Here is a 13,466-nt window from a genome sequence, read left to right on the forward strand (position 1 = left end):
GCAACTTTGGGGCAGTCGAGCGATGGGGGCGGGGGGCCGCGAGTGGAGGGTACCTAGTGGCGTAGCCGCTGCCCTGCACCCCAAGCGGCCACCGCTTCTGCGGCTTTAAGGGAGCTGCCGAGTCCAGGCTGTGTCGCAGCAACTTTGTATCAGTCATGTCGCCCTCCTGGTGACTGACAGCTGGAGTTGTCCAATGAGAAGCCCGCCTGACCCGTGCAGCGTGGAGACTTGCTTCCCTCCGGGCCAATGGGAAAGGCCCAGGGAGGCGGGACAGCAACCTGAACTTTTTATCTGGACATGTGACCGGCTTTTAAAAGGGCCGGCCCTGGAGCTGGCCCACTCCCCCTCCGGGCTTTCGCCCGCCCTCTCGAGCTCTCTCCCTCCCTACTTCGCCCGCTCTGGCCCTACCCGTGCCCCCTCCTCTCCGCCCCTCCGCGCCCGGGGTGTCATTGGACTGGGAAGACGTAAGCCAACTTCAGGCCGCTCGGAGGAAACGCGTGCATTCACCTGGGTGCAAGAGCGTTGCTGCCTCGGACTCTCCCGCTGCAGGGAGAGCGGCACTCGCTGGCCTGGATGTGTTTGGATTTAGGGGGGCTCCGCAGCAGGAGTGTCGTGGCGTTGGCAAGCGCTGCAACAGGTAGACGCCGTGAGACGGACCCCGGCCGAGGCAGGTGTGTACGGGTGCGCGGCTGGGCGCCGCTTGCCCGGGTCGGCGTGCGGCCGCGGCGCGGGAGCGTGCACTTTGCAGGGAGAAGTGGCTGCGTAATCCGGAGGCAGTCAGTAGGGTGCTGTGTGCTTGTTGTTTTGTTTTGGTTTTCCACTTTTTCTCCCCTTTGACCGCCAGAGGACTATTTTGGGAAAGTTTGGCCACTTTGGATAAATGCCCTCTAACGAGCAGCTTTCAACCGGCTTTGGCAGTGGGAGATCTACCACCCTTCCCTTTACCCAAAGATGAATTTCGGATCGTTTTCCTTGTACAGTTTTTAAAGGACGTTTGAATAATATTTCTTTCCTCTATCAATTGCGGAAGCACCCAAATCTCAGCCGGAGGTGTAGCGGTAAAAGGGCAGTTGAAGGAGATATCAGATCCTGATAGATCCTGTATGAAAGGGGCTCTGGAAATTCGTGCATTTTCCGTTCCTTAGTATTCACGAAACTCCTGAAAGAGATTATGCTTTCTGTGGCATCAGTTGGAATTCTAAAGGCATCCAAGAAGGGATGAGGCTTCTTTTGGTGGCATCAGTACCCTGCTACTGAATTTAGGTGCACAGCTTTTCCTAATGAATTTTAAAAGGCCAGGTTTAAATCTTAATGGTTTATGGCACCAACAGTTTTAACTATTTATTATAACAAGTTTTCAAGTAGGAAAACTTGATAGCAGGCAAGTTTTTGAAACCACTTAATTTCAAATGCAGTAATTGCTCTTTAACATTTGAATTGCCATGTCTCTAAGTGCTGTTATTGATCATATTTACATGGTAATGATAACAGCGTTCTCCATCTGTGAAGTTCTGGGAAGTATTAATTTTATATTTGACTTCATAGCACGCTATCATGGAAATGCTTGAGGAGAGAAGTTTTTAAAAATAATCTGAAGGGGAGTTTTTTCCTTTAAGGGAGAAATAGTTTAGCTCGGGGCTTTTAGAAAGATCAGGTGGCTCAGTGAATTAGGTGAGTGAATAGAAATCAGATGTGTTCAGTTCTAACTGGTTCTCCGGCTCCCTTAGGTGACCTTGGGCTGATTTCTATCATTTACCTCATCTGTAAAAAAAGAGGAACATAGTAATAGTTATGTAGGGGGGAAGACAGCAAAATAGTTACAAACAGTGAACTTTTACAACTATGCAACTGGTGCAAATTATGAAATTCTTAAGGTTCTGTCTTTAAGATGTCATTATAGTCAAATAACTATAGAAAATGATGCATTTGAAGGGAACTATGTTTGGGGGGTAGTAAAAGTGAAAGTGTTTTCAGATAAAATATAAATTCGCAAGATTCCTTGTTAATATTTCTAAAAAAAAAACGACTTCCTTGTGGAAAACAGCAATTTAACACAGTCTGTAAAATATAAAAATTTAAAGTCAGGGTTTTCCTTTGCAAAATAGTGTTTACGAGCATATTTATGACTTAAGGTAGAGCTATCAGTGCTTCTCCTTACATTCCTCATGTGGAAGTTCCTTTATTTTTGGGGGGAGGGGGAGGCCGTTTGCATGAAAATTAAGGGGTCTTCATGGTTTTTGCCTTTGTCTCAAGGGAGTCTCTGTTAACAGTTTCCATTTGTAAGGGAGACAAATCTGATTTTATATAAGCTAGATCTGTATACTGGTATCTGTTTCATCTTATACTTTAGTAACAAAACTTTCCCTTTACCATCTGGATATTAAGTTCTATGAGGATCATATTCATCAACTAATATTTTGAGTATTCACTAGTAAGTTCGGGAAATTCTGTTCAAGCCATGGTCCTTATACTGGTTTTAAAAAGACAGCCTGCATTTCCTGGACACTGTAGGAAATAATTACCTAACTGATCCATTTGTTATCTTAATTAAGATAATTGGGAGAATTCAGCATAAAATACTTCAATAATCATATTCTTTTAAAATCCCAGTCTTTAAAAATATTAGCAGTGGAAGCATGCTGACGTCCTCCATTCTTTTGTGTTTGTTACCAGCCTTTACTCTATTTTCTTTGTTGAGAGGTGCATTAGGTTGGTAGACGAGAATACCTTAAACGAAGCTAATGTAATAGATTTCAGCAAAACCTTTTGCAAATTCTCTAATGATAGACCTGTCAATAATGTGGTGAAATGCAGGCTGGTTTATGTTATTGTCAAGAGAGTTCAAGGCTAGCCAGGCAGGACTTGGAAAGTTATGATCACCTGCATGATGTTAGCTGACAAGGTGCTTCCTTGTAGATTGCTTTAAGATGGTTCTTGCCCGTCAGCTCCAGTAGAGATTCTCTTCAAATCTTCACATAGCCTTATGTATCCGTGGCTCCTGCTTTGAGGCAGAGTGATGAAAAGTGTCCCTCAGCCTGCTAGTATGTGTTCTGTGAAAAAAAGGTGCAGTGACCAAATTATTTAGAGGACTCTGGATTAAAAAGGAAACAGATTTCTGTACCGTGGAACTTCCCTGGAGTTTTAGCATGCAAATTTCCACTGTGAAACTGCAAAAAAGGCAGTGAGTGATCATGCTTTCCAGAAGACAATTTGGAGGATGAATTTTTGGAGAGGGGTCTGGATGAGGATGGCCCTTCAGACCCAGGGCAGATGGTTCTCTTGCCTGGGGGGGTGGGCAAGGAGCGATACTGTAGGTGTGGGAGTGAGGAGGGGTGAGCCTGTGGAGACCTTTGGTAAGGGTGCCAAGGCAAGGGTGACTTCTGGGCATGTGGGTAGAGGGTGGCGCAGTTCACCAAGACAGAGAATGTGGGTTTAGGGACAGGGTTGGGGGTGGGGGAATGATACACAGAGGTGTTCAGTTTTGAACAGGAGTAGACATGTTTCTTGTGGTGTTTAATGAACTTGGACCTGAAACATCTATACCTTAGATATACATCTGTTCAAGTTTGCTATGGGGAAGACAGAATATTCTCAGGTAGAAGTAGAAACAGCACATAATATTTACTGGTATTTTCAACCCATGGCTACTATTAAATGGTTTTTCAGTAAGGTAGAAAAGGCCAGTATTAGCTGTTTTGGTCCCATTTCACTATATATATATATTTTTTTTCTTTTTTTTCTTTTTTCAACTTTCACTTAGCTTTCATCCACACTAATTTTTTTTCAGCTGGAATTACCAGATTACGTCCTCAAACTTCGTAATTTGACTTATTTTCCACTGTTTTGTGATTTGATTTGTAATTAGGAATTTATAGAAAAATGTTCCTTAAGTAAAAGCACACTGCATAATTGGGAGATTTTAATATTCACAAGTTACTGAGTATTGATTATGTTATAATAGTTTATCTTTTTAAATTTGCATTATGCTGTCGTCTTGGGATGCAGTGGTAAAATTGATAAAGTTTCTGCCTTCTGGGAACTTAAAGTCTAGTGTAGAGTACAGAAAAAGTAAGAGGTAATTATGATACTTGGACAATTTGGGTATTAAATTTTGTCAGTGAGCCCTGCAATATCTGATGCCAGTTTATTTAGTAGAGTCATTATATTATTTTTCCATGATAATTAATATAATTTCTGGAGCAAAAAGGCGTCCTAGTCTCTTTGTAATGAGGGGAACATAGGGCAGATGGAGATTGTGAGTGGCAGAAGTTGGTGGGGAGAGGACTGAGAGGCCTAAAGTAATATTTGTATTCAGAACTTCAGAAACTGCATCTTTTAGATCAGTACCTTTATTTGGGTCAGAGAATGTTTACACACCTGAAAGGATTTGAAAAATGCATACTTAAAGATTTTAAGAGTTTTATGCATCAAAATGCACAAATGAAGTTTTATTAAGAGTGAGTTAATTTTCTTTGAGATATGTTTCTTTAGAGTGGTGGTTCTCAAACCAGGGGTGATTTTGCACCCACCAGCCCCAGAGACATTTGTCAAGGTCTGGAGGCAGTCTGGGCTGTCACAACGGGGGAGGAGAAATGCTACTGGCATCTAGTGGGTAGGGGTCAGGGAGACTGCTGGACATCTTATGATGCGTAGGACAGATCTCAACAAAGAATTATCAGGTCCCAAATAGGGCCAAGGTTGAGATAGCTTGGTGTAGACACCTGGGATCAAATTTCAGCTCTGCTGTGTGGCCCCTGCCTCAGTTTCCCCAGTTGTATCATTTGGGATAATACTTTTGCCAGTCCTGTAGGGTTGTTTATAAGGGTAAATAAGTTAATATATGTGAAAGGCTTGTAATATGGCATTGAATGATATAATGCATACGAATTATATAAATATAGGCTATTATCATTATTCTATCTATGAAATAAATTTATAGAGAGAGCCAGTGAGTAAGATGGTATATGTAAAACAATCCTGTGGGCTCCCTGAGGATGGGGACTGGGCCTGTTTTGTTTATCACTATAGATTCAGTGACTACTTGTAGGCCCAGGATGTAGCACATACTGGGTAAATATTTGTTGAATGAATGAACACATAAATTGTCAGGGCCCATCTCAAACTTCCTCCATTAACTGTTGAGACTGAAACTGGCTGTCTGTTGGGAGTCGTTTTAGCAGAAGTACTGCTGGGTCAGGCTGCATGTCAGAGTCCTTGCCAGGACTGAAATACAGACTGGAGTCCTGATATTCTCAAGTTGTCATACAGCCTCTCTGTTATGGACCAGCTTAATTAATCAGAATATGTGACTCTTCACTTTATAGAATTGATATTAAATTATCTTCATCACTAATCCATTTTAAGAAAATCTTATTGTTTTGCAAGTAATTCTTAAGTTATTTTGCCTGTGATCATTTACTTGATGACCTTATATTGGGAAATGGTAACATTAATTGCATTTCCTTGTTGTTTTTAATAAAGCCACGTATTAGATATGGAAAGCAGCTTCCATATGCTGGAAAGACTCCAAAAGCTTTGGAGTTAGAAGATTTAGTTTTAAACCTGACTTTGTCACTTATTATGCCTTTGACCTTGGGCGAGTTGCCCTCTTCACTAAGCCCTCAGTTTCCTCCTTGCCTGCCTGTGAGTCCCCAGGATTACTTTGCATATTAAATAAGTTAACATTTGTAAATACTCTTCTGCAAACTCTAAAGGCTGTATTATAGCAAAGATGATTTATTGGTAAATATTCTTTGCAAACTCTAAAGGCTGTATTAGAGCAAAGACGTTACTTTTATTTACATGCAAAATAGTTTTATTGCTTCTTATATTCTGACTTCCAAATTATAGTCAAGACTGTTGTATCAGCACCTAAGAAGGTAATAATTTTAATATAACTAGAAGTATTGCTTATAATAAGTAGAATACATATTTAGAGATCATTCCATGCAATTTCAGAATGTCTTTTAGAGTAATCTTGCTATCAAGAACTCTAATTCGGTTTTTTAATATAAATTTGTTTGTTAGCTATGGAAACCAAAGGCTACCACAGTCTCCCTGAAGGTCTAGATATGGAAAGACGGTGGGGTCAAGCTTCTCAGGCTGCGGAGCATTCTTCCTCGGGACCTACAGAGCGGACCGATGAGAATAAGTACATGGAGGTCGTCAACATAAGCTGTGTTTCCGGTGCTATTCCAAACAACAGTACTCAAGGAAGCAGCAAAGAAAAACAGGAACTACTCCCTTGCCTTCAGCAAGACAATAATCGGTCTGGGATTTTACCATCTGATATTAAAACCGAGCTGGAATCTAAGGAACTTTCGGCAACCGTGGCCGAGTCCATGGGCTTATACATGGATTCCGTAAGAGAGGCCGACTACGCGTATGATCAGCAGAACCCACAAGGAAGCGCGAGTCCAGCAAAGATCTATCCACATGTCGAACAGATGGTGAAATTTTATAAAGAAAATGGCCACCGTCCGTCCACTCTGGGGAGTGTGAGCAGACCCTTGAGGTCCTTCATGGCTGACTCGGGGAGCCCCGAGAACGGCGGGGTCACGCGCGCCATGGTGAAGAGCCCCATCCTGTGTCACGAGAAGAGCCCTTCTGTTTGCAGCCCTCTGAATATGTCATCTTCGGGTTGCAGCCCTGCCGGCATCAGCTGTGTGTCCTCCACCTCGGCTAGCTTTGGCAGTTTCACAGTGCACAGCCCCATCGCCCAGGGCACTCCTCTGCCGTGCTCCCCTAATGTGGAGAATCGGGGTTCCAGGTCACACAGCCCAGCCCACGCCAGCAACGTGGGCTCTCCTCTCTCCAGTCCGTTGAGTAGCATGAAGTCCCCCATTTCCAGCCCCCCGAGTCACTGCAGTGTAAAATCTCCCGTCTCCAGTCCTAGTAACGTCATTCTGCGATCCTGTGTATCCAGCCCGGCAAATATCAACCACTCAAGGTGCTCTGGTTCCAGCCCTTCCAACGCAAATAACAGATCCACACTGTCCAGCCCAACTGCTAGTACCGTGGGATCTATCTGTAGCCCCGGAAGCCACGCCTTCAGCTACACTGCTTCGGGCACCCCGGCTGGATCCAGTGCAGCCCGGGATGCGGTTCCTAGTCCAGACACACACGAGAAAGGTGCTCAAGAGCTTCCCTTTCCTAAGACTGAGGAGGCAGAGACTGCAGTCTCCAATGGTGTGACTGGCCAGCTTAACATCATCCAGTACATAAAGCCGGAGCCAGATGGAGTTTTTAGCAGCTCGTGTCTAGGAGGAAATAGCAAAATAAATTCTGATTCCCCATTCTCAGTACCGATAAAACAAGAATCAACCAAGCATTCGTGTTCGGGCGCCTCTTTTAAAGGGAATCCAGCCGTCAACCCCTTTCCATTCATGGATGGCTCATATTTTTCCTTTATGGATGATAAAGACTATTATTCTCTATCAGGAATTTTAGGACCACCTGTGCCCGGCTTCGATGGTAACTGTGAAGGCAGTGGCTTCCCAATGGGGATAAAACAAGAACCGGATGATGGGAGCTATTACCCGGAGGCCAGCATCCCTTCATCTGCCATTGTTGGTGTGAATTCAGGTGGACAGTCCTTTCACTACAGGATTGGTGCTCAAGGTACAATATCTTTATCACGATCAGCTAGAGACCAATCTTTCCAACACTTGAGCTCCTTTCCTCCCATCAATACTTTAGTGGAGTCGTGGAAATCACACGGTGACCTGTCATCTAGAAGTGATGGATATCCGGTCCTAGAGTACATTCCAGAAAATGTATCAAGGTAAGTGGACCTTTTTCTCCTCTTTTGAAAATGGCTTTATAAAATGCTGAAGGTTAGCACTATCTTTACAGTTAAGAAATTTAAACACGTTTGATTTTTGTTTTCAGCATGGTCATTTAGCGCTTCCCCCTTTGCTTGTTGGTATGTTACTACTTCTTTTGAAATAGAGAAACCAAAAATTCTGTGAATCTCTTAGAAAATATTTGTGTTGATTTTGGAGGAGTGTATTTCGGTGTTTTTCCCCCTCTGCATTGCCTGTTGTAGGTGTTTAGGAGAAGTTTGTTTCCTATTGCCTGTTACTATATTTACTTTAGCAGACTAGTGCTGGATTTTTTTTTTCTTTTTTCTTTAGCTGTGTACGGGTTCACTAAAATTGCTTTAAATTGGTCTCTTTGTGGTCATAGTCTTTTTTTTTCCCTTTAATTTTCTTTATTAACCACTTCATTGGTTGTGAAAAATGAAATGAAACCCCAAATCTGTTACCCACACGCTCCCCACCCTCTTCATCTTTTTCTAGATTGGTTAATCGTATGCAAGTTGTGGTTTTCAGTACAAATAAATCATTTCCTTAACTCTGGAGGGCTTTTAAAAGACTCAGCACATCTAAAATTACTAAGTGGCCCGTCTTGCTTTCTTACTCATTGGAAGTGAAGTATGTCACTGCAGTTTTGAACTGGTATATTTATAACTTTTAAGATCTGCAAGACATACTTTACTTACTGTAAAGTACCTCTTGGCTTTCCTTCATGCAGATAACATATTGTATATATTTAGAAAAAACAAGGAAGAGGTTTTAGATATGACTCTGAAGGGTGGTTCTAAGTTATGCAATGAATACTTGCATTGGACTTTGATTCAGTACTGTGTTTATTACACGGTTGTGGTCAATGATCCCTGTATTGAACATATAAAGAATAGATTTCCTGGATATAGTTCACACGGGCATCTAGGAAGATGTGGCCGTTTTCCTTAAAAACTTATTTGGTGGGAAAAATGGCCATTCCCATTAACAAGATGTAAGGTTGACGTGTATTCCATACTCTTTCTCCTTCGGTTTTTTACCGAAACAAAAGGAAAAACTTTCATTTGTGCGTTATTTGCATCATCATCGACTCATACCTCGCTCCTCTTGCTTTTATAGAAGCACACATTCCATAAAGGAAACTTACACATTGTTACAGTTCTCAGTAGCATGACTAGTCAATCCTATCCTAATGCTGCCTCCCTCTCCTAAATTCTAAACTCTTTACACAAATGCTGAGGTGGCATGGTTTTCGTCAGAACCAAGCTCAGCAGGTGTTCCACTGCGAGTGCTTTGTTTTACTTTCAGAGAAGGACATTTTGCACACGATGTAGATATTTTTGTAAGTGATGTTTGTAGTGGGTTATTCAGAGGGGGGACAGCCTGGTAGTTAAGAGCATGGCTGCCCTGGTTGAAATCCCCAACCCTGCGCCTTAACTGCTTTGTGACCCTGTGCACATCCCTTCACCTTTCTGGACTTTAGTCTTCTCATCTGTAAAAAGGGAATTCAGTAGTACCCATCTCAAGGGTAGTCAAGACAATTGAGTTAATTTATGAGAAGCACTTTCACTATCATCTGGTACACGGTATGCATCATAGAGTATTGTATACAGTTCATTGATTGTTCTTAGCATTTAATTCAATTGTTTTCATAACCTTTAGTTTCCATTTCTTTTAGTGTTCTCTTTTCTGCATTATGTGAAAGTCCACAAAATCTTTTAAAGAAATATGCATAGTGTAAGGAAATATTTATTGATAAATTCTTATGATTATTTTTTTTATGGTTAGACACCCTACATTTGCTACTACATTTCTATTTATGCTCTTTTACTTTTGAAGGCTATTGCTTTGGGTAATGATATTTCTGGTAGAAATACTAGAGTGATACTAGCTAAAATCAGTAATTCTCTTTTGTTTGTTCTGTATCCTATTTCTACTGTTTTAATTGTCTTTTTCACACTCAACTCATGAAGCCCCTCCTGGTGGTCTGGGGACCCATAGCCGTACATATTCGTATAAATCAGTGACCTTGAGCCTACTCTGCCTTTGTGGGAACCTGGGGTGTTGTCTGGTGTCTCTTCTTGAGCATTCCAAAATTCTTAATGAGCTTGTTAATATAGTCAGAGGGGATTCCTTTTGTTGACATATATACCGTTATTGTGCTAGTTAATATAAGTTTTCCAAAAACTGTAATGTCAAAGCTTTAATGTTATTCAAAGTCTCTTTTAGATTGCTAATTCTTTACAGCTTTTCCTGGTGAATATTATCCAAATGTATTTGTTTTGATCATTCTCAGAGTAAACTTAGATTTTTTTCTGGATTTCAGTCTACATGTTACAATATTTAATTTAATCTCATCCAAGCTTCATTATTGGCCTCTTCTTTTGTGTCTTTTGGACCAAATCCAACCTTTTGCCTATTTCATAATTTATAATGATGATACCCCATTCCAGGGAATGTTGGATTAATGAATTAAAGATTGTAAAGGATCCAGAGAGTGCGTAACTGCTTCTAAGTTTCATAATATCCTTTATCTTTAGGTTCAACTCTAAACTGTTTTAAAGTAGATGCCAAAGTATGGTTTGGGGTTCCTGAGACCTCTTCAGGGAGGTCCACAAACTCAAAAATTGTGCATTGGTAAAAGCCATTCAAAATGGAAGATAGACCAACGGTTTTAATGTAATAGTGTGTGAAAAGTTCACTGATAAGAGTTTCAGATTCCATGTGGCAACTAAGCATTAGGAAACCACTGACTGTCCATTTTCGGTGTTGTGTTAAAGAATCGTATCTGCAATGATCTGAAATGACCATTAAAACGCTCCTCCTTTTTCCAACAATGTATCAGTGTGAAGCCAGGTTTTCTTCATATACTTGAACCAGAACACATCACCACACATTGACCACAGAAGTAGATAGGAGAATCCAGCTGTCTTCTATTAAGCGAGACAATAGACTTGCAAAAATGTAAAACAGTGCTGCTCTTTTCACTAAAGTTTTTCGTTCTGGGAAATAGTTATTTTTTTTCACCTATGCACTTTTATGTTAATGTGTAATGACTTCTTTTAAATGATTTAAAAGAAATATTCGTTTTCATTTCTAATAGGGTAGATATCAGTAGATAGAAATGCAGATAAACAAAACCTCTTGTCCTCAATACATTTTAAGAGTGGAAAGGCATCCTGAGACCCAGAAGTTGAGAACTGCTGGTCTTTTCTATCCTGTACACCCTTTGGAGGTTAATGCAGAAAGAGGATATTACTTTGTGTTAGCTTTACTCAATGTTATGCTGAGGAAGGGGTGCCCCGGGCAGATAAGGAAAATGATTCTTATCCAGGTGAACTTGTCGAGCTGATAGAAGCGAGTGATGGGCACGGAGTGTGTGTCTGTTTCAGCCTGTGGATGTCCTACAAGAGCGGTGACCAGAGGCACGCCTGTTATAATTTCCAGTGAGTGGGTTATCTGAGGGCCACACTGTACATGATGACGAAAGCTGGACGTAAAACTCTGCGGTGGACACTGGACCTAGTTGGGTCATGCAAGTGGGAGTTCCCCTGTCCGCTTGGACACAAACAAAGCTGTGACCTTGAGCGAGTGGCAACTTCTCTCGGCCCCAGTTTCTTCATTTGAAAGAAAACGAGTTGACCTAGATGCTCTCCGAGGTCTGCCAACAGCGCGACTGAGTGGCTGTGTAGTTTCCTTGGAGTCGTGTATGTTAAGAATAAAAATAGAAGTATCCCTTAACATATTTGCTAGTCTGGTTTCAAGTTTATCTTACAGGTCCAGCTCTGTAGTTGCAAGGGTAGTCAGGATAGAAAAATGTCATGACCATTTACCTTTTAAAAGTAAGGGTGAGTAGGGGTGACATGTCATTTTGCTTGGAGAAGTGGCAGGTGTTTTTTCTTTTAATCAAATCTTTCCTTTCTTAAAACTTGACACTTACACTATGAGTTTCTTGTTCTTTTGAATGTACACGATTCCTTCTGGAAACAGGGTTTTTCTGTTGACATAACACTGGGTGTTTATGGCGATGGTCCTAGTCACTTCGATAGCATTGTAACACAGTGCTACCATTGGCTTAGACTTTTCGAATATAAAGTTCACTGTTTGAAAGGGCACATTCTGGTAGTTCTCAAGACAAGTAATCAGGAATTTATCTTCATATATGCTGAACTTTTTTTCCATGGTAGGAGGAAACAATTTAGTGATAACCTACAGTTGCTTTCAAAATTTTTCAGTGGTCCCGGTAGTTTTTCGAAACCCATCTTCCATAATAAGCCCAAACCTTCAGAATTCAAGGAGTTTGTTACAAAGTTGGCCATGTCTGTTAGTAAGCTTTGTAAATAAACCGCTGAGATAGAAGTAACTTCATGTAATGCAAAGCATGAAAGAATAATGGGTTTTGGAGGGGAGAGGTTGACTGGTTATTGGTGCTTACCCTAATAAATCCATTACAGGATTACTTAGGTCATTTGGAAATGAAAACATGGAACTTTCTTTTTCTTATTTGTCTCATAATATTTTGATTTTGAAATGGCTAGTGTGCCTAGAATTTCTCCAGGTTAATGTTCTAAATAGTATTTTTATAAATATTTAAAAGGAGACTTGCTGCTTCTGATGATTCATTCACCTTCATTATTTATGGTATTTCTGGTAAAAGTGGTAATAATTTTATTGGAAAAAAAACCCTATTCCTTTTTAATAAACAAATCAGTATGTACTGCTCTTCTATACATTTTGCTTTTCACCTCACAAGTATCCTTGATTTATATGTCAGTATGTCTGCCTTTTATCGTCTGAAGTGTTAGTATATTTAGAACTGTTTATTTCATACTTTAAAAATAAAGTGGAGATAAAAGCCCTGGTTTCAGTTAAATAAACTCAAATTATTTAACTTAAGGCAGTTCTCATACATACCAGTGACATGGTGAAACTAGGACCTGGAGATTTATCATTTATGGATTTGATGCCTTTTGCAGTATTGAAATTCTGGGTGTGTCTGACCTTTTCTATCCTTGTAATGTTTACAGTAAGAGAAGATGTTATATTGATCACCAGTAATTTAGGAGTAATACTTCACTTCCCCTGATGTCCTTTTTTTTTCCTCCAAAATAATACTTATTTTCCCAGGCTTTCAACTGTTGCTGTAGTTTCATACAACTCATCTACTGATAAGATTTCAGCTCTGCTGCTAAATAATTTATCGTTTTCTTTCATTTACCAAATTCAAATTGAGAGAAAAAAATTGATTTCTTGGATCCATTTAAATGTAGCCATTAAGTTGTATATTTTTGTGGACTGCATTGCAAAATTTATTAGTGAAAATCCAGGAAATATAAGTGTGTTAAATGGATAGTGTCCTCTTAAATTTTAGAATTTCTGGTTTTAAACTTGTCAAGTATAGGCTTTGTTTTCATTTTTAAGAGTTTTATTTTCTTGGTATAGTAAGGTAATGATGAAGTTAAAATGTAATTTTTTATAAGCACGTGTTACTTAACTGATGCTCTGAAATCCTCTGGATTTATGATTGTTAGTGGTATGGCCAAGGCCAAAATTTCTATGGAGAAAAGAGGTAGAAATTGCTTATATTTTATGCAGGACATAGAACACTCTAGCCCAGGAAGGAAAAGAGGACAAACAAAAAGTAACTTGAATACTTAACAA

General features: G+C 40.4%; 1 protein-coding gene across 2 annotated transcripts in view; it reads left to right on the top strand.

Annotated features, from left to right (window-relative positions):
* The first annotated feature begins 469 nt into the window (after window positions 1-469).
* The window catches only part of NR3C2 (nuclear receptor subfamily 3 group C member 2), a 369,531-nt gene continuing 356,534 nt past the window's right edge, over window positions 470-13,466 (top strand). For both annotated transcript variants that reach the window (XM_082605644.1, XM_082605643.1), the window contains exons 1-2: window positions 470-671; window positions 6,028-7,783. In XM_082605644.1, the coding sequence (XP_082461770.1) occupies window positions 6,030-7,783 (1,754 nt within the window). In that variant the 5' untranslated portion in view covers window positions 470-671; window positions 6,028-6,029. The remainder of the gene's footprint in view (window positions 672-6,027; window positions 7,784-13,466) is intronic.

The sequence above is a fragment of the Mesoplodon mirus genome (assembly GCF_964341445.2).
Source record: "Mesoplodon mirus genome assembly, chromosome: 2".
Classification (NCBI taxonomy): domain Eukaryota; kingdom Metazoa; phylum Chordata; class Mammalia; order Artiodactyla; family Ziphiidae; genus Mesoplodon; species Mesoplodon mirus.